The sequence below is a fragment of the Panicum virgatum genome, chromosome 5K (genome assembly GCF_016808335.1).
Source record: "Panicum virgatum strain AP13 chromosome 5K, P.virgatum_v5, whole genome shotgun sequence".
Lineage (NCBI taxonomy): Eukaryota > Viridiplantae > Streptophyta > Magnoliopsida > Poales > Poaceae > Panicum > Panicum virgatum.
The window spans coordinates 36,365,203-36,386,905 of record NC_053140.1 but is presented as its reverse complement, the minus strand read 5'-3'; the positions used below and the strand labels follow the sequence as shown (position 1 = coordinate 36,386,905).

At 47.4% G+C, this 21,703-nt stretch overlaps 1 protein-coding gene across 1 annotated transcript; it reads left to right on the top strand.

Annotated features, from left to right (window-relative positions):
* The first annotated feature begins 1,255 nt into the window (after window positions 1–1,255).
* LOC120707203 (myosin-17-like) lies at window positions 1,256–5,627 on the top strand. Its single transcript, XM_039992042.1, has 19 exons — window positions 1,256–1,401; window positions 1,498–1,638; window positions 1,740–1,987; window positions 2,085–2,204; window positions 2,289–2,474; window positions 2,587–2,726; window positions 2,828–2,945; window positions 3,067–3,141; window positions 3,222–3,278; window positions 3,372–3,533; window positions 3,604–3,747; window positions 3,840–4,043; window positions 4,117–4,254; window positions 4,338–4,408; window positions 4,486–4,585; window positions 4,664–4,777; window positions 4,871–4,951; window positions 5,037–5,131; window positions 5,224–5,627. Exons 2-19 carry the CDS (start codon window positions 1,539–1,541, stop codon window positions 5,333–5,335), a joined length of 2,265 nt encoding a protein of 754 aa, XP_039847976.1. The 5' UTR covers window positions 1,256–1,401; window positions 1,498–1,538; the 3' UTR covers window positions 5,336–5,627.
* Window positions 5,628–21,703: the final 16,076 nt, after the last annotated feature.

Below are 21,703 nucleotides of genomic sequence, written 5' to 3'. Positions count from 1 at the left end.
GTTGATTTTTGTTATAATGGTAGTGGCGGCAATTTATAAATAGGTACAGGGGTATTTTGGGTTATTTAAAGATTTGTTTTCTTTTGTCAGTTAATAATGTGTTTATATTTTGTAGGTAGAGAACATGTAGATTTTTTATTGGCCAAATACTATGATAATAGATTAAATTGTTTCATGTGAATTGTCTACGTAAATATTGTGTAAATTTTTGGGTCTCTAGAGCCTTGAGCACGTGGGATCAATGGCCGAATAAAAAAACAGTGGCGGATCAGTGAACCTGAAGCTTGCCATACTGAGCTCCTTTTAGGCCCGGCCCAGCTTCATTTCGAACGTACGTACGCTGCCCGGCCAGGCGGCCAGCAGTTATTTATTTCTGTTACCTTCCCGCCTTTCCCGTTTCCGGGCCCACCGGAGAGTGTCCACTCTGGCTGGTATCAGTACTACACCTAACCTTCGCTGTCCAGGGTCGTGTTTGGATGGTCACGATTTGACTACTAATTAGATATATTAAATAAAATTTAATTATAAAACCACATACAGGACTTTAAATTCACGAGACGAATCTAATGAGGCCTTTGACCGCACAATTAGAGAATGGTTATTGTAGTATTACTGTAGCAAATCATGAATTAATTAGGCTCATTAGATTCATCGTGCCAAACTGTACTCATCTGTGAAAAAATTTTGCAAATAGACTACATTACTCCATACATACAAGATTCCATTTTCGTGAATTTTTTTTCTAACCAAACATAGCAGTTTCTCTGGCACCGACCCCACCCCCCATCAGGGTCCCACTTCACAGAGTGTACGTGTAGTAGGCTGCACGTTGCCTTTTCGCTCCTAATTAATCTCAATAATCATATCAGATGCATAACCATGTTTGCCATAAAAGAAGACTATTTTTAAATGTTGAGGTCGAAATGCATCCTCTTCTCCATTGATGGGCAGCAGGAATTGGCCAGCCAGGCCACACCACCAAACCTTTCTCCAGCTCGTCCAACTAGCGTTATTTTTGTTTAAAAAAACTAGCATTATTTTTCCCTCTACTCGCAAAGAACTTGCGCTGCGCTTTTAATTTGCTCCGTGTATTTTATACTTGTATAGCACCCAGAATCCGCTCCTTCCTGACCCACGGATTTCACTACCGGCACCATTAAAGTAAATTAGTTCTCGTTGATAGAAATGGCCATCAGACAGATACTTAGTTCCTGAATTTTTTTTTTCTAATGATGTCCCATCTAAGATTTTTAGGGTGACCTGTCATTGTTAGGCCGAAAATCAAAAGGGAGAAGAAGGGAAAGTCAGGGCGAGAGAGGGGGAAGTACCAAGCCAGCTAGGAAGCGAGGAAGCAGAGATGCCAACCGCAAGGTGCTGCGACCTCTGCTCATGAGCAAATCGGTAACAAGCTTGATCATGCTTCGCCTATCCAGTTCTAGCTTGTTTCTCCCGCTAATCCGATCCGATCACCAAGTTTTGACGCGCGATTGCCTGCAGCGGGCACAGCAGAAGCCCCGTCGAGGTCAAGGCCGCCGCCTATGGATGGAGATCAGAGGAGGCACGCCGCCGCCGTGGTCACCGTCCGCGCGCGGGACAGCCCGGCGCGGCGCCTGATCGCCTGGCTGCAGCTTCTCTTCCGTGAGTGCCATCTCGTCCGCCGATTCGATCCATGTACTAAAAGAAACAGAAGAGCTCGATGATCGTCGTGGTCCAACCCGCCGGCGCTTCGGATTCTGCAGGGGCGTTCGTTCAGAGGTACGGCGGGGTCGCGAGCTGGGACGCGGCGGGGGCCCCCGCGCTCGTCATCGCTGCCGCGGCGTTCTTCCTCCAGAGGGCCCTGCGGCGCCGATACCTGTCATGGGAGGAGTCGTCGCGGCTGCGGCTGCGGACGGCCGCGGCCGTCACCGTGCAGGCCGCCGTCAGGGCCACGGTGGCTCGCCGCGAGCTCTCGCTCCGGAAGCAGATCAGTGCAGCCACGCGCATCCAGGTAGCAATAGCATTCCCGTGATCAACTGTAGCATTTGAACCAGTCTTGCAATGCACACTAATTTCTTGTCGTGTCGGAAAACAAACAAAAAAAAAAGGCGCAATGGCGTGCGCACCGGGCGGTGTGGAGCTACCTGATGACGAAGAGAGCAGCCCTGATCTGCCAGCGAGCTTGGAGGCAGGGCATTGCGAGCAGGGAGCTCAGGAAGCTCAGACTGGTACGGCGGCCCTCATCCTCTCTACTGCAATACACGGTGCCCGGTTCTGTTGTGTTCTCTGCTTGATTCATGGGCAATGTGCAGGAAGATCTTGAGAGGGAGATGGTGGACGAGATGTGCAGGCTGCGTGAGATGGTGGACGTGCTCCAGCAGGCCGTCAATGACGCTGAGACGAGGACCGTCAACGAGAGGGAGGCGGCGAAGAAGGCGATTGCGGAGTCGGACACCGAGAAGGTTACCTCGTTGAACGCCGAAGTTGACCGGCTGAAGGTCTCTCACTCACACCGGTTCGATTCAGAGATTGTGGAATGTGGAATGGTTTCATGTGGAATCTGATCTCTGAACATTCAACATCAACCTGTTGTCGCTTTGCGGGTTGCAGGATTTGCTGGGAGCTGAAATGAAGGAAACGTTTGCTGCGAAGAAGGCGCTTGCTGAAGCTGAATTGAGGAATGAGAAACTGGCAAGACTGCTTGGAGTTGAGGAGGTTAAGAACAAACGGCTGCAAGATTCCCTGAAAAGGTTGTATTGCAAGTTCAGAATCAGATAGTACTCACCTTCATGAGCACTGCACATTTTCTGTGAATTTACAAATTCTGGTGTTTTGCATGGTTGTTACTTAGGATGGAGGAGAAGGCTTCCAATCTAGATGAAGAAAACAAAATGCTTCGACAGGCTGTTGCATCAATTCCTACTATCAAATCAACATCGACCGAAAAACATGAAACGCCTAATATTCAGGTACCTGCTATGAGCATTTGCAAACTATTACTGCTGGATTACCAATTTACCGTCGCCAATCTATTACATTCTGGATTGCCATCGCCAAACTAATGATAGTTGTGCATATCTATGTTGGCAGGAAAGTCCTGATAATGAGGAAACACCAAATGGTGCAGTGAAGCCCATCATAGTAGATAGTGAGGGTACTATCCATGTATGTATGAGCATACATTTCGGTCATTAAATACATTTTTGGGTACATTGCTGACTTTGACATTATGGATTTCTAACTAGGAGAAGAGTCCTGAACAACCTAGCTCAAATGGTCATGAAGCTGAGAAGCAACAGCAAGTATGGCACTGGCCTGAACTTTTCAGCTTTAGTGGTTTCGCCATTTGCGCAATGCATCTGAGCATCTTTTTTGTTACATCTCAAAACATTCAGGATCTTCTGATCAAGTGTCTCTCTGAAGATCTGGGCTTCTCGATCGGCAGGCCTATTGCTGCCTACCTCATCTACCGATGTCTGGTCCATTGGAGATCATTTGAAGAGGAGAGGACCTCAGTCTTTGATCGGATTATTCAGAAGATTACTGCTGCCCTTGAGGTATCTGGCAGGTTATATGAATTTTGGTTAATAAGAAATGTAACATAATTTTAATACTCTTCGCTGCTAGGGTCGAGACAACAATGACACATTAGCATATTGGCTGTCCAATTCATGCACACTGCTGGTTCTTCTCCAAAGGACACTGAAAATCAACGGGGTAGCTGCTTTGGCTCGTCAGAGGCGAAGAGCATCACCTCTCAAGGTTCCACAGGTATATGAAGAAATCCAACTCTGTGCTAAAAAAATAATCAAAAGTGGTGTTCCTAATGGACTTGGGAATTCTGAAATCTGATCTCACTCCAGGAAAACCAAGATGCCAGTCATCCTGACCGTACAGTTTCTGACGGACAGTTGATCAGCGGACTAGCTGAAGTTAACCAGGTTGAGGCCAAATATCCAGCTATTGCATTTAAGCAGCAGCTCACAGCATTGTTGGAGAAGGTCTATGGGATAATCAGGCACAATCTGAAGAAGGAACTGTCTCCACTTCTCAGCTTGTGTATTCAGGTAGTGTTCTGCACATTGTAGTTTCCAAGCGTCTTCGCCAAAAATTAAGACTCAGGGCTGAAATCTTCTCTAGGCACCAAGAACATTTGTTGTCAGTCCAAGGGGGTCATGTTCTCAAGGACCAGATTTGGCACAGCAGGCTTCCATGGCACATTGGCAGAGCATCATCAAGATCCTCACAAATTCTCTCAATATCTTGAAATCAAATTATGTATGTACCAAAAGCCCAAAACTGTAGTACTAGCTACCGTTCTTCATTGAAACACACTTCACTCGAGCCTGGTTGCATTGTAGGTGCCGGCATTCCTGATTTGCAAGTTGTTCACCCAAATTTTTTCTTTTATCAATGTGCAACTGTTTAACAGGTATGGCGCATATTATCATTTGCTTATAGTTTTAAGAACTGGCACCATGAACTCATGCAACATTTGTTCAATTATAGTCTCCTGCTACGGCGCGAGTGCTGTTCGTTCAGTAATGGAGAATTTGTCAAAGCTGGACTTGATGAGCTAGAGCACTGGTGCTTTTGGCTGACTGAAGAGGTGATAACTCCTTCATATTGTTTCAACAAAGCCTTGAGAAAGCACTTGCTAACCTTCTTCACATGTAACTGTAAACAGTATGCTGGCTCTGCCTGGGATGAGCTGAAGCATATAAGGCAAGCAGTCACGCTATTGATACTCGAAGAGAAGCACAGCAGGAGTCTCACAGAGATCACAGACGACTTTTGCCCAGCAAGTTTCTGAACCTTGAAAACTACAACATGCTCTTGATACCATTATTCTCAAGTTAGTGACAAAATTGGTCCTGTTCTATGGTACCGACAGGCGCTGAGCATGCAGCAACTGTACCGGATCAGTACGATGTATTGTGATGACAAGTATGGAACCCTGGGCATTCCTCCAGAAGTGAGTCAATTCCAACACATTCATGTCAAGAACTTCCAGTCTTCCACTTGTTGACTTCTTTGACTGAATTCTCTCAAAACCGCAGGTCATCTCAAGCATGCGGACCAAGATGATCGAGGGCTCTAGCAGTCCATCCGCGCACGACGATATCAACTCGTTCTTGCTAGACGATGACTTCAGGTTTTGGTTCCTCTCTTCTTGAATCATGAAAACCCATCTCAGTTTACCTGATGACACATTGATCCTCATCAAAACTGCATTTCTGATTGCAGCATACCGTTCTCCGTCGACGACATTGCCAAGCTGATGGTGCACGTGGACGTAGCAGACATGGACCTCCCGCCACTGATTCAGGAGAGCAATGGCTCGAAACTGGGACACTGAGATGAACACCGAACTGATCGACAATATACTTTTTTTTTCGTGTTACGTGATGTACATAGAGCGTGATATATGATATACCACAGTTTTGAGATTTGCATTGAGTTCTGATTGCATATACGGGTTTTTTTTTCTTCAATTGGTCTTCGTTTCTCTTTTCCCTGGGTGAGTACCTGATTGGCTTGCGTGTGCATGATTGTACAGAACTGAACTGGCATGTAATGGAAACAAAGGACTTTGTGCTTGATTTTTCAGAAGAGTAGTAGATGCTTGCAAGCCAAGCTTTCCTGCTGTATTTTGCCATGTGTGCTAGGTTGCCGAATTGGTATACACTTCTTTAATCTTACCCATTCTCTAATTGGGACACCTGTCACTGGGATTGATGACTTGTGACCTAACTGCCATTCAACTGTTGAGCATCTGTCACTCTCTCTCTCTCAGTAATGATAAAAACAAAAGGCACTGGTGAGCATCAGTCACTGGAATTGGTGGCTTGTTGTCTATCCTTATTGCCTCTGATTGCCCCCCTGGCATTGTGATTTGGATCGGCCATCGCCAGCTCATGGATAATAAATTAAGCCATGACAAGGAGCTTAAACCATAGCCACTCCTCTTTGGGTTTGGACAAGGTTGTTGACAGAGACATAACAGTGTTATATACAGGTTCAGAACACGACCCCTCGTTCATATCTCTGTCGGCAACACTGCTGTCTGAGTTAGTGAGAGGAGAACAGACCAAAAACATCTGTGACCTAGCTCCATAGCACAGCTTTTGCTAATCAATGATGGCAGCATGCATGTTGTTCACGCGATCTCCACAGAAATGAATGGAAAAAAGAGCATGAAGTGCACTCATTGTGTTCTGCTTATCTGCATAAGGGTTTCTATTTACTTTTGATCCAACAACTTGATCTGCAACACAATTTGATTCGACAGCAGTATGAGATCCGAACCATGGATGTGCACGCAGCAAGTGTGCAAAGCGGTTGAGAGAAGATCCTCCAACTCTGGTTACCGTCCTCTCTGCTCGACTGAATTTTACATGAGACGGTTCAGTTTCTCTCGTGGTAAATCTAGAAGGATTCCTCCTTTTTTTTTTCGCGACCGTGCCTGAGCACGTTTTTCATTAAGAAGAAGAAGAATAAGTCACCAGAACAAACACTAGCTTTGGAACAGGGGCCCAAAGCTCGAAAACATCTGTAAAAAATTACATATGAACTAAAAAACGACCAAATGATCTACCGAGGGCGACAACAAAAGAAGTAATCGAGCTGTGACCAGCTAGGCCCCAAGTGACAGCCTCATCCTCAAGACCCGAGGTGACCTCAAACACAGACCTAGACTGGTGATCGAACGTTCTTCTATTGCGCTCAAGCCAGATCGTCCACGAGGTGAGGAGTACCAGTGAGTCGAAGCACTTGCGATCGTCTTTCTGTAGCTTTTTCCGTGAGGAAGACCACCAGGAAGCCAGGTCATAACCGCCATTCAAAGGAACAAGTGTGTGCCAGCCAAGGCGCGACAATACCCGGTGCCAAACTTCCCTGGCAAAAACGCATCGGACCAATAAATGAGAGATGGACTCCACTTCTTGAGCGCAAAGGATGCAAGTGTCATCCTCCTGCAGGCCATGGCGCTTTCTCCTCGCGGCAGTCCAGCAACGATCATGGAGGACAAGCCACATGAAAAATTTGCATTTATTCGGGGCACGTGCCTTCGTCAGCAGCTTGGCTCCCTGTATCTCCGTTTGACCAATGAAGAATGCACGATACGCAGATGCAGTGGAGAAGTTGTGGTCACTCGTCCATTTCCAAATAAATCTGTCTGGCATCTCAGGCATAAGATGCACCGATCTAGTTAACTCCCACACTAGCAGATAGTCAAGTATCACCTGGACCGTTAGAGCACCTGAGATGTCGCGAGCCCAATTGTTATTCAACAGGCCCTCATCCACTGTTCTATGTTTTACCACTCTAGGACCAACTGCATTGAACAGACAGGGTGCCAGTTCACTAATGCTTTTCCCTTGAAGCCAGCGGTCCAACCAGAATAGCACCCGCTGTCCGTTACCGATCTCAACGGACACCGAAACCTGAAACATGGCGTCGACCAGGCCCTCCGATTTGTCAGGTAAACTAGCCCATGGCCGCGACCCATCCGTTTTTTTGAACCATAGCCAACGCATTCTCAAAGCATAGCCGAAGATTTCCAGGTCGATGAGGCCCAGTCCCCCAAGATCCGGCGGTCTGCACACTTTCGCCCAAGCTACAGAGCATTTTCCACCGCTCACCGTGTCTGTACCTGCCCATAAGAATGCACGACGCAGCTTGTCAATGCATTGGATCACCCAAGGAGAGATTGTGATCGCCAAGGCTGTATGCACTGGAATTGCTGATAATGTGGTCTTCACTAGGACACACCGACCAGCTTTGCTTAGGAACTTTGCTTTCCATGCAGGGAGACAACCAGCGACCTTGTCCACTAAGGGTTGCAAAGTTGATTTCTTTAGATGCCCCACTGCTAATGGAATCCCAAGATAAGTGATTGGCAGAGGACTCAGCTTTGCAGGAAAAAAACGCACTAGCGTCACCGTTTCTTCTAGCCCACACTGAATCGGTGTGACCAGACATTTTTTGATGTTGGAGTGTAGACCAGAAGCTGCTGCAAAAAGATCAAGAATCCCTCTAGCCACCACCAGGTCTTGCTGTCTTGCTGCACAAAATAGAATTACATCGTCCGCGTAGAGAAAGGCTCTATCTGTGATCCGGCTGTCAAGATAGGTAAAAAGGCCCCGGGTTTCAGCAAGTTTGAAAAGAGCATTTAGGGCCTCCATCCCCAGCACAAATAAAAGCGGTGATAAAGGGTCACCCTGTCGGAGTCCCCGTGCATGACTGATACGTCGGCCAGGAGAGCCATTGCAAATGATTTTGGTGCTGGCCGAAGAAAGCAACAACGATATCCAGTTCAACCACCTTCTCGAGAAGCCCATATGTGCAAGTAAACCCAAGAGGAAACGCCAGTCAATGGAATCGAAGGCTTTGGAAATATCAATCTTCAATAACGCACTTGCCTTCTTCTTTTTATGCAGCAGCTTGGCTGTCAACTGGGCACCTTTGAAATTGTCATGTAACACACGCCCTCTGATGAATGCACTTTGATTCGTTTTTACCAGCAAGTTCATTTGTGGGGCAAGCCGGTTTGCCAGTACTTTGGTGAATAGTTTGATGAAGCTATGAATGAGGCTTATTGGTCTGAAATCACCAACCAAGCATGCCTCTGGCTTCTTGCGAAGCAGTACAATGTATGCTTGATTCACCAGGTACAGGCTGCGACCATCGAGCGCCCAGAGAGCATGGAACGCTCTCAAGATGTCGTGCTTGATAATTGACCAAGCTGAACGGTAAAATTCCCCCGTGAATCCATCTGGCCCTGGTGCTTTGTCCACAGGAATGTCCAGCATGGTTTGGCGAACCTCCTCTTCACTGAAGCAGTAATCAAGTTGAGCATCACCCAGGTTCGGCAAACCCAGGGCCGAAAGGTTCAGGCTTGCGCCTCTTGTCCCAGGCGATCCTAAGACTGCCTCAAAGTGCCTAAAAAAGGCATCAGCTTTGTCCTTGTCCTCTGTTAGCTCGACCTCCTGAACCCGGATGCTAGCAATATGGTTTTTCCGGCTGCGGTGACAAGCCTGTAAGTGGAAGAATTTTGTATTTGCATCGCCTTCAGCTAGAAACGTGATACGAGATCTTTGTCTGACCATAGAACGTTGCAGTGATGCCAACCCAAGAGAACACAACTTTGCTTTACGCCGCAACGCCAGTTCATGGGCAGCAAGAGTACGTGACTCTTGTGCACAGTCAAGTCTCAGCGTGATCTCTTTAGCAATTGCGAGCTGTAAACGAACAGAACCCACCTGTTTGGCACTCCAACTAGAGAGGGCTCTGGCAGTAGCTCTTAGCTTGTAATCGAGCACGCGAAAGGCATCTGCTTGCGGCCAAGGTAGGGGTGCGTTCCAGGCTTGCTCAACTGTTTGGAGGTAGCCCTCACATTTTGTCCAAAAATTCTCAAACCTGAACCGCTTGAAGTGAGGCAAAGCGCAGTCAGTTCGCAGCAAGAGAGGCGTGTGATCCGAGCACTCCGTTGCCAAGGCTGAGAGGTTATGGTCAGGAAAAGCTATCGACCATTCATCAGAAGCAAAGACTCTATCAAGTCTCTCGAGGGTTGGGTTATCCCTCTCATTCGACCAGGTAAAACGACGACCATTAAGGTGAAGTTCAATCAGCTCGTTGTCATCAATGCAGCGGCGAAATTGACCCATCAGTCTTCTGTTTAGGCGACCATTGCTCTTATCTTCTGCCTTATAAATCAAGTTAAAGTCCCCCCAGACAAGCCACTTGTCAGGACAGCCGAGCCTTATTGAGTTCAGTTCCTCTAGAAACATTGTTTTTTCGTGATCAAGCTGAGGACCATATACACACGTGATCCACCATTCATCTCCGGTGGCACAGTGCATGACCTTTGCAGTTAGCGAGAAGTTGCGGAAACTTGTGTTGGACACAGCCCACGTATCTCTCCTCCAGGCAAGAAGAATGCCACCACAAGTATTGCAAGCAGGCAAGGCCACAAAATCAAAAAGCGATCCCAGCATCTGTCTTACCAGTACATCATCACAAGCATCCAGCTTCGTTTCTTGAAAGGAAATTAAAGAAACACGTTCCTGCGACACGAGCTCCCCCACCGCATTGCGCCTGGCTCGAGAATTCAAGCCACGCACATTCCAAACTAACAGGTTTTCAACTATCATTAAGAAACTAATTTGCGACAGCGACGGAGCAACAAGCTCAAGGCGACAGCGGGCTCACCGCAACAAAGGCCATGTCAAGGCCGGCAGGCAGGAGTACATCTAGCGCCTCAGCCTGCGAGGGAGTGAGGGTAGAGGAGAAAGTATCCACAAAGCGCTGGTATGAAGTAGCGTCCGGCGGGCGCGAAGGCGAGGTGACGCCGAGGCGCTTCATCAGCACGTTTTGCGCCTGCACAGCGGGCTTGGTCGCCCTGTGTCGCGACTTGCTGGCCAAGCGCTCGCTTCTTCTGATGGCAACTGGAGTAGCAGGTGGAACGCGCACCTTTCTCCTCGGCGGCGTCGACACGAGCACAGTTGGTGACGGTTCCCTACACACAGAGGCCGCAAAGTCGGCGACGACCTCTTTAACTGGGGTGCACACACCCTCAAAAAATTGAAGTGGGAGAGGCTCCAAAGAACCCCGCGACAGAGTGACGTTTCTCCTGGAGCCTGCAGATCTGGGGTGATCCGGCGAAAAGTCAAAGCGTACCGATTCCAGCGCGATGTGGTCATCAGTGCGGGAAGGAAGTACCGGGCTGCGACCTATGCCTGCCTGGGCGACGAGTGCCGGCCCATCAGGAGCCTCGCCAGTAGAAGCAGGCGAACGGGGCGCAGGGCTAGGTGGCCCAGTAGAAGCATCGATGCCGCCCAGGTCAAGTGGCGGCCCAGAATCGATCAAAACAGCCTCCCACTCCATCGGATCCCAACCATGCAGGAGAGAATCCTCAGAGCTGAGCAAGACCGAAGCCTCCTGCTGCAGCAAATTGTCCGTTTCCGCTTGTCCTGGCATACAGAGCACGCCGGAGCGACTCAGTTCAAATTCGACCAGCATGGGGTCAAACGTCTCCAGCACAAGGCTCGAGGGTCTCAAGGACGCGACGTGCTCAGCTGCCCCATCTGGCAAACCGCCAGAACCGGGCCCGCTCCTTTTGACTTCGTTGCGAGACACCTGTGGCGCCGGCGACCTCGAAGTGCGTGTACCAGGAGCACAACGCAACTCCGGCGAGCGGCCAAAGCGCAGCGGTAAGCTCAGCGGCAATGTCGCCACGACGGCAGGCGCCACCTTCGCCGCGTCAACCTGGTGATTATCTCCCCCTTGACTTTTAGGAGAACGATCATCGACTTCCGGCTCGTAGAGCCGCTGGAAGACGGTTTTCCTTGGCCACGGCCCAGAACGCGATCGCGCACAGTAGCCCGGATTTTCATCCGACTCGCTAGAATCCTCGGAGGACGAAAGCTGTGTCCAGTCCTGGACTTCCAGAACTTCCACCTCCACGTTGTAATGTAGCAGGGATGCTTGACGATGAATGATCTGTTCAGACCTTAATAACAGCTCCGCCCCAATTGAAGGATCCACCCGTTCCGGGATCCGAATGACCACCTTATTCGGTATGAGGTCCGGATCGCTGCACCAGACAGCGGCTTGGAATCGACGAGAATCAGCGCGCGCCGTCGTAGTTGGAGTGGGAACCGGCCCGGAGCAAGCGTCCCCCCGAATTAGCTGAGCAGTTGCCGCGGACCATGCATGCGCCGGGATCCCTCTGATTTCCAGCAGCACACGGCAACGCATATAATCATGTTCCGCCATGGTGAGTCTGCTCCAGCGACGGAAACGGAGCACCATATCGGCAACTGGTGGTGCGTTCAGCACACGCAGCAGGTCGTCGTTGTTGCGGAAGATGACAATGAAATCTTCAGGCCAATGGCGATGAAGGGTGAAGTTGCTCCCAGGGATCCCATAATTATCCTGGATGAATCGACAAACTTGGTACGGGGCGAAGGACGGCCGCGTGCCCACAACCAGGACGACCAGGGCGTTCGCGGCAAGAGCATCTTCCTCCCTTTGGAGTTCCTGCGAGCGGGGGATAGTGCGGACGACCATGGACGGGCGGCGAGAAGGATGTCCCCGCGGGAGCACCGGAACAGGAGGCGGCGAAGGGGACCGGGGGCGACCAACCGGAGATGCGGCACAGATCGAAGGTGGGCGTGAGTAGGGACGCCCCGTGGAAGCCGAACCCGAGGAGGCAGTCGAGGCAGACGCCGCAGAACGGCCGACTCCCCGGGAACGCGTCGCCGCCGCCGCATCGGAGCTGTGCACACGGCGCACAGGGCGACCTCGGCCGCGCAGCCCCCGCACAGGCCGCGGCCTCTTGCAGTTCTTGGCGACGTGTCCGACCTCCTCGCAACGCAGACAGCGTGAAGGGAAGGAGCAGCGTGAGGCGACGTGGTCGAAGGCGAGACAGTTGAAGCAGCGTCCGATCAAGTCGGCAGGCACCGGCCGGCGAGCGGGAGGACGACGTGGTTGGCGCAACTCAGAGCGGAGACGGTGTTTGTTCACGACTAACTGAAAGCCCTCTGCATCCACAAGTGGAGTAGCATGCAACTGGGCATCAGTCTCGCCGACCGGCGGAGGAGGCCTCCGGCGGGGGGCACGACGCGCGTCGGCCATGAAGCCTCCCGGGTCGGGGCGGGCATCAGCAGCGACCTTATTCCCCTTTGGGGAAGAGCAAGCGACCTTCTTCCCCTTTGGGGAAGAGCAAGGAGGTATCCAGTGCAGGTCTTCCTCCGAATCCTCATCCGAGTCAGAGATGCTGAAGCACAGCCCCTCCGGGGAGCCGAAGGAGAGGCGCGACGGCCCAGCGTCCGAAGGATTCCTCCCTCAAACGCATGGAGTAGGCGTAACAAGCAGCTGCCCACCACACGCACCAACTGAAACCAATAAGCTTGAACTCAGCATTTGCTGATAATCTCATACGGCAGTCTGGTACACTTGGGGAATTGCAGTGCTGTGAATAAGAGGCCAGTGTGAACCAGGTTTATTCTCCTCCTTTCTCACTTTTTGTTTTACTGTTTTCCCATTATTGTTCAGCTTAAATGACGCCACACATCTGGTTGAATTGTCAAAGTGATGAATTTGTACGTCTTCAAAGGAAACGTGAATGTTTCATGCTCCTGCATTAAGTCTTTGTGTAGGATCAGAGTGTTTTGCTTTGTGTTTCAATCAAGGGCAGCCAGTGATGGGTCATTTTCATTATGTCTGATCTTAATATGGCGGTCAGCGCATGACCCAGGAGTTCGTAATGTACTTCCTACTCCAAACAACCTTACTGAACTCATGTTCAACACGCACACGCCCATCTCCGATGAAGATTATAATATGACCAAAGGTACAGTCATTCTTCGGAGTCCCTGCGCCAGGGTAAGCTCCCTGCAGGGGCGGATCCGGGGGGAGGGGGCTCCAGCCCCCCTACTGCTGGTGCATCAATAGAAATATGGGGAGGGTGAGGGAGAAGAAGAGGCGGAAGAAAGAAGAAAAAATGGAGAGATAGTGGAAGAAGAAGATATCAGCTCCCCTTCGATCATGTTCTGCATCCGCCACCGGCTCCCTGCAAGCATGTGTTTCATGATTTAGAATATATAAGTTAACAAAAAATTGAAGGGAGAGAGAGAGAGGGAATCACCTGAGATCTCAGATCATGTGTTTCATGATTGAGGCAATCACGAAAGATATTACCACTCCCCCCAAGCGGTAATAGCAAACGAGCTCTCCAGTCTTGACGGCAGCAAGTAGGGCACTGCACAGTATGACTTTTCCCACTAGTGTGGGAATATGCTTCTTTGCGAACCCTGCAATCCAAACTGCTGGCCTAGATTGTTTTCCATAGAGACAAATGTGAAGCGGAACTAGGACTAGCAAAGCAGCCATTGCAAACGCAATGTTGCATACGTAACCTATGATCTCAGGATTCATGCTGCTGGCGGCTGGCTCTGCTGGCTGCTGGCGGCCAATGGCGGATCTAGAAATAATTAAAGGGGGAGTTGATTTCTTCTTCCTCTCCTTCTTCCTCATTTCTTCTCAAAAATTGAGAGAGAGGGGGGTGCTCAAGGGGGGCTCCATGGTTTTTTGAGGTCTAGGAGGGGCTGGAGCCCCCCTAGACCCAGTGTTGTCTCCGCCCCTACTGGCGGCTGCGGGCTGCTGGCTGCTGGCTCTGCTGGTTGCTGGCGGCTGCGGGCTACGGGCTGCTGGCGGTGAATGACTGGGAATTTATACAGGACGAGTTAGGTAGTACCTAACATTACAAAGATTAATTAAGGAAAGAATCAACTGGAATATGCCATTAAAATTTATGTGCCTCCTATCTCCATTTGCATTTCATCATAGAACATAATTACATTATAATCCAGTTGTCCATACAAGTGTAGATGTGATAAAACAATTTTACAAAACTCGAATAAAAATTCGAACAAGCAGAAAGCAATCCAAATATTTACCCAGATTTAGAAATTAGCAAAACATTTAACCAGATTAGCGGAAACATTTTACAAACCTCATCAATCAAGTCCACTTTCCTAGATCTCTCAGTCGCTCGAGAAGAACGGCGCCTCTTCACTATGCGAGTAGCACATGCTAAATCCGGAGAACTACGGGAACTAGACTCTCCCAAGGCACGTCGTCGTTTAGGAGCCATCACCTCGAAGCCTCAAACAACAAAAAGAGAATCGAAGAACCTACCCAACCACAAATCATCCACAAAGTTAAGAAGGACGGAGACGTGGTGTAACACTCCGGGTGTTAATATCGTGCTTTGGTGGCTAATCGTAGCTTAAGCGTTGTCATTAGCATTAATTGTGCATGCATAATTATAATTGAATTTCATGTAATGCGATCAAAGATAATTATGTTTGTGCCAATTTCTGCTAAGTATGTTTAACCCAAAAAATTTGAAGATTGGGTTACTTTCTAAATTTCAGTAAAAAATCCAGTCAAACCTCGGTTTGAATCCCTTTTGAACTAAATTGCAACTCAGCTTTGATCTCAGTTTGGCCTGTTGTATTTCTCAAATCATGGCTCAGATCAACTTTTGCCCAAAAGCAATCTTGTAGATCTTTTTATCCTCTAAAACTTTTGTTTTGGCCAAATTTTAAGTTTCAATGTGAAGTTTTGAGTTTTGAAAGGTCAAAATCGAGCTGAGTTTCGTTGAACCATTTTCCCCCTCTGTTCATTGCTCCCAGCGCCCAAGCCGCACGCCCATGCCGGCGACTCCACGCGCCAGCCGCCCGAGGACGTTCCCTTCTACGGCTTTCCACGGCGGTCGTGCCGTCCTTATCTATCTACAAAGCCAACTCGCTTTTCCCCTCTCAACTCTCTCTCCCAGAGCTGAGCTATGCCCACCTGCCATCGCCGGCCGAGCACCACCCCTGCGTCGCGCCCTCGCCCCTCGAACCGCAGGCCCTTCCCTCGAGCTCAGGCGCTCGCTCCCCCTCCCTTTTCCCCTCTCCACTCCTCCCAGAGCCGGTCCGAGCCCCTACTCGCGCGCCAAAGGGCCGCCACCTCCACCTAGCTCACCGTGGAGCTCCCGCCCCCGGTTCTCCTCCGCCCGAGCCGACCCGCCCGTAGGCTTCTCCTCGCGCTGGTGAAGCTCTCAGGCCCGAGCCCGCCTCGAATCGGCCGCCGGAACCTTGCCGTCGCCGCTCACCGCCGCCGCCGACCGCCTGCTCCCGTCGCCGGCCCTCCTCCAGCTACCCCAGCATCAACCGAGACCACCCAGAGGTAGCTCTCGTGTCCCTCATGCTCCTCCACCCCTCTCTCGTCACCGAGAAGCACCCCATCACCGGAATCGAGCTCCCTGAGCCTCCTCTGTTCCAAAAATCGTGACCAGGGACCACGTACGAGAATTGACACTTTTCCAGGGGCCTATCTGCACAAGCCAAGACTCAGATGAATAGTGCCAGGAAGGGTTCTTTTGCAATACATTGGCTGAAAATTTAGAAAATCATAGTAAATCATAGAAAAATTAGAAAAATACAAACTAAAATTTTTTGGATTCCTTATTCTAAGATATACAACTTACCTTACAGGTTGTTCTTCAGTTTCTAAATAGTTTTTGCTCTAGTTTAAATGTTAGTTTAAGTGACTTTGAAAATACATAGTAAATAGTAGAAAAATGATAAAAATGTAAAACCAGTTGGGTTAGCTTTGTTTTGGTATGTAGAGCTTAGGTAAAATATTTAACCTTCTATTTATTTAATGTTTTCATGATGTATTGATTTAATCATGGTTAATGCTTGTTTACGCTTGTCTATTTAATATCTGCAGTTCTGGATGTTCAAAAATTATGAAATTTATGCAGTAGCTTAATCTTTGCATGTTTAGTTCACTGTAAAAAATTTAGAACTATAAGCTATGTGCATGTTTGTAAATCTGTTTTTGTTCTGTTTGTCTTGCTAGGGCTAAATTAAATGTTTTCTGTTGTCAATAAATGTTGGTAAAATATTGTTGCATGCTTTATCAATAGCTCATTATGCTGGTAAATTTTGGATGCTAGATCATGTCCTCAAGTTAAGTTTTTGCATTTGTTTAGTTTCTAGCTATATCTTTCACTTTCCAAAAGTATTGCTAAGCCATTCTTTTCTGCATGGTTCAATACATCAAGTATGTCATTTTTGGGTGAATCATATTAAATTTTGTTGGCTAGAAGGTTTGGCTAATTCCTGAATGGTGAATGCTTACAATGGTTTAATTTGAGTTAATTTGTGTGGCATGCTTGATGTGCTTGTCATCTCCTACGAGATGCTTGAGTGATGGTTAAGTTAAATAGCTCTAGGTGCTTATGCTAGTATGTTGTACTTTTATGAATGCCTTGCGTGTTGCACTTCCATGCATTCATACATATGCATTGTCACATCTCATTTAGGTACGATAGATGAACCGTATGAAGGACGTGCTATTGGAGCCGAACCCGAAGACGATGTTAGTGGACATATCCAGAAGACAGATAGATGGATCCCGATGTGCATGACCGAAGGAAGATGCTCCCCAGCAAGTATCATCTAACTAAACACTGATTTAGCGTTACCCCAGGCAAGCCCCGGAGCATAACCCCTAATTTGAGTATTCAATGTTTATTTAAGTATTTGTGCATTTACGTTTTTAGGAGTTGTATGGAACCCTAGTATGCATGTTTCTCCCTAGGTACCTATGAGTCTATGCTAGTATACAGGTGTCGTTAGTATTGCCATGCTTAACTAGGATCCGGTAAAAGTCGAGTGATTGCTGTCACTCGTGGGCTATAGGTTTTTGTTACTTATGACAATGTGGCTTGAGAATGAATCAATGAGGAAAGAGAAATGGAGACCGGGCGGAGATGATTTTGGTTTTGGATATGGAATGTATAGAAAGTAAGCCTCCGCCTGTGTCGATTGAGGACCGTACCGTTGTTGGCCCTGCTGACCGAGTTTGAACAGTACTAACCACATGCCAGAAGTAGGAGGTAGTCGAAACCGGTAAGCTAATTACCTAATTTGCAACGATACTTTGAATCGCGACCTGCTACTCTAGGAGTGGAATGATGCGGGTGTTGGAGTGTATGTCGCCTCCGGGTTCTCTGGGAGTTCGCTGTGAGGGGCCCTTCACCCGGGTTTTAGCGGGCGTGATTCAGACGTCGGGGTGATGATGGGAACAGTTGACGCCTGTGGCCTGGCGTGGTTTGCATATGTCGTGTGAGTTAGGTCCACCTTGCAAGGTTAAATCGAATCGATTCGCCATCTCTCTCGGTTAAGAGAACCTTGGTCACTGCGTCACATCGTAGTAAAAAAGTGGAATAAAAATTGAAAGGCGAGGATGAAATATATATTTATTGTACTCTTGGAAAATATAATGTGATATACCATGTTTGCTCTAGATGTTTATGCAAACCTAGTTGTTATTTGTTCATTAAACTTGAGCTAAAATATCGAAAATAAGGATCCACTATTAGTCGCTTTGCAGCAAAAATAAACTCCAGAGCCAAAAAGCTTGCATGTCTAGATAGTGGGCTAAGTATACTCATATCGGGTAAGCCTTGTTGAGTATTAGTATACTCAGGGTTTGTTGTCACTCTGTTTTCAGGTAACTGCTGCTGGTTGGAGCTAACCAGGATTCACATCGGTGGCGCGATGTGACGTCCTCACGTCATCGTAGTCACGTTGTTTTTCTAAACTAAACTTCTATTTAATTTCCAATGCATTTTGAACTCTGATATTTTACGTAAATTTGTTTGTAAAACTCCGCATTGTAAATTAAATTTGAGAACTTTTATCTGCTTATAATCATCTGTGCTCGTCTTCGTGCAAGACTTCCAGTATTTTTCGATCCTTAACCCGACAGACGGCCGGATTACACCGTTTTAAGTGCATGGTAGCTTGATTAACTATTAAGATGATAGTTAGTGCACTTATGCCGGTTTAATTTGGACGGTTCTGTTACAGCTGGTATCAGAGCCGAAATGCACTGGGGATGATTACTTGCATGCTTATTTAAGTTTAAAACTAACTTTTAGTTTGCAAAATTTGTCGGTTTTGAAAATTTGACGCTAGTTACGCTAAGGAATAAGATAGATAGCTCATATGCCCTTATCTAGGTTTTATTAGTTATGGTGGCATCTATGTATCTATTTTATTCTAGCACTTCCAGTACTTTACTTTCTGTTAAAACTTACTTTTGTGCACAGCAGATCTTTAATATTCCGTAACGACGCACCTACGCTAAGGTAAGCAAGGAAAGCCTTCCTGGTAGTCCTTTAGAATAGCCCACGTGTTTCATACGTACGCGGATCCCGTATGATGAGCATACGAGGAGGTGATAAGGCTCCATTCAAACGAGTCTGTCGCTATCTGCCGCCTGATATGAAGCGCGGATTTCCTACCGTGTGATTGTAACCACGGCCGTCTCGTAAGGCAATGTTACGAGATGTAGACCTGTCATGCGGTTGGCCATGACCGTGTAACTTGGGACACGTTTACCCTTGGATGTTCCGTAAGGCAAGTGTACGGGAAGTGAATATATTATTATGACATATGCAGCGCTGCCCAATCAGCGTCGAACGTTTGGGTGCCATCTCTATAGTGGATGGTAATGTATGTGTGAATATGTGGGAAACTGCATATGCGTTACCCGTGTGGCATAGGACACATGGGGGCTGTTCGTGTGTGCTGGCACGAAGAGTCCAGAAGTGGTTATATCTTGTGTTCTTCTGCAAGTACCCTAACCACGTTACGTAAGTTATGAACGTAAAAACGACTAGTATATATAGGGAGAGTACGTATTGTGCCACCGATTGTCCTCGTATGCCAAGTTATTGGCAATTGTATGGGTGAGGAATGATAGAACGTGCATGCATCATCTCATCTTGGGTTGGTTTGATTGCCTTGCTTGTTACGTTGTTTTACTAAAATGTGTTGCTTCTACCTAAATGTCCTTCTAAGTTTTGTGTTGTAGTAGCGGAGCCAACGTAATCTACTAATCTAATCGTGAGTTGAGAGGATCTTCCGCAAGTCAGTAGCTTTGGGCCATGTGCGAACCTTACCGTTAATCCTATCTTGTCATTCAAATCAACCTTTGATCTATTTCTTGAACCAATTCCAGCAAAAGCAATGTTGCTTCTTCCTTCAGTGCCTTGATGTTTGTCAGCAAAATCATTCAATACGTTGTCCAATGACCATGCTATTCTCTCTTGATGTTGGGTTTTCCATTGTTGGGCATTTTGATTCCGATATCTGAAATCCTATACCTTATTCTTGCTCAGATAATTTTTGGATAAATTAAAAAGATTCATGACAATGATAACTTTTTGAATACAATTATAGTAACAATGATGCATCGCATCATTTCATGTCATTGGTTAGTGCATGGTGTTGCATCATCATCATCCGGAATCCATAAACTAACTACCGGGTATGCGTTCGGGTACAACTTCGAGTTGTCTTCAGTTCCCTTAACCTATCTTGTTGCTGCTGGCACTATTGAGTTGTTATTCCTGTTTTCTTGTGGTGGTGTTGTAATCACATGACTCTGATGCCGCGACGGAACCTAGGGCCTCATGTGCGCTGCAGCCACATGATTGAGCCACTAGGGGCGCGCTGGTGCCTAGGTATATGTGACGTAACTCACTGCAACCCCTTTTATGCAACCTTGCTAGTGTCCTAACTTCTAATCCTTACTCAAGGGTATAGGGTTAACGCGAGGTTAGTCACGAGGGAACGGTCATAAGACGCGTGTTGCATTGTGTGCATCACAAATTCATCTGTGTATGCATCATATTTTATGCATCTCATACATGCATAAATAGGAGCATCATCATCTTTGCATCATGGTGTATGCATCAGTGAGCTAGCATCATGGCAATCGCATCGTGTCATATGCACCATTTCATCCATCATTTTATTGCACTGGCATCGCAATCATCCATTTCATGAATGCATCATTGCCATGGGTATCGAGCATTTGCACTCTGAATTGAAGCATTTTGTCATTACCCCTTGACATATTGGCATTGCATTGGCATAAACAAGCGTGTTTTGCAACTAGCATCATGCAGCTCATTCTAACAATAATCCTGAGCAAGGATGTACCAAAAACTCCTAGACCATTATTCCGTACTATCCTTGCTATCCATAAGCTTGATGATGAATCTCACCGATGTTTGTTTTCCTCATGATGTGATCTCAGCCCTGTGCAAAATTGACCACCTTGTTTCAACGTATTCTTTGTTTGGTTTAACTCTTCTTCTCAGTCTGAGAACTTTACATAACTTAATTATCCTATCTAGTTGAAGGGCCGTGTATGAATCGAGTTCAGTGTTTTCTTAAAAGCATCGTCGTCATCAGGAGCCGTCCCTGGCTGCATACAAAGAGGAAGTTCCTTTTGCCTCAGTGGCAAAATCCTAGTTCTGGAATGCGTGTGTAATCTTTTGAGTTCCATAAATGACCCTGATCAAGGTTTGGAGCTAGAAAATCTTAAACGCAGTGCTAGTTACGGTTGTTTGTGTTGCAAAAATCCAGGATCTATGCATCCTGTAGACATTTTCGTTGACCCGCTTACCCTAGCCAAGTTTCACCAAGTGCTTGTCTATGTCTGTGGTATGCCCGTGTGCCTGATGGTCAAAAGCCATACCTACAATCATGGTGGAACCTCTTTGTTGTTTATCCTAAAGATGATCTAGTGCAATGCTAATATCTTTTTCTACCTTGGCGTCAGAATCGTTCCCTTGCGAATCATACCATTGCTTTATCAACCAAATCTATGGATGGTATCTCTATTTTCTTATGTGTCCTGCTTGTTTCATCTCTACTTTCCTCAGGCATCTGAATGGTTATTGGGCTTGATCTCATGTTGCTGTCCAACCGGACCGAATCTCATGTTGATCGGTAATCATGTAATCTCGTCGGTAGACGCAAGCTGTATGTGAAGCTTAAGCAAGAATCTTATATTCCTGCAGTCTGTGGCGGTTAATCTCTGTTGCTCTCATGTCATGCCTCTGTTTTTGGATAACCTCCTTGCTATCCCTCCTTCTCGTAATGTTTATCCATGCACGATATATCTGTGCTACATGGGATTTCTCATTGGAAGTATGCTGGATGGCGCCGCAATGAAACCGAGGGTCTCCGGTGAGCGATCGACACGTGGTTGTGCTGCTCAGCACGCGCTGGTATCGAAATTATTAATTAGGATCCATTATGCAACTACACTAGTGTGTTTTCTCCTCGTGAGCCTGTCCAAA

Bases quoted from the DNA above. Each gene is read 5' to 3' on its own strand.
- LOC120707203 (XM_039992042.1), top strand. From the start codon at position 1,539: ATGGATGGAGATCAGAGGAGGCACGCCGCCGCCGTGGTCACCGTCCGC. The intron at 4,255-4,337 runs GTATGTACCAAA...GTTGCATTGTAG, and splicing joins ATATCTTGAAATCAAATTAT to GTGCCGGCATTCCTGATTTG. The intron at 5,132-5,223 runs GTTTTGGTTCCT...TTCTGATTGCAG, and splicing joins TTGCTAGACGATGACTTCAG to CATACCGTTCTCCGTCGACG.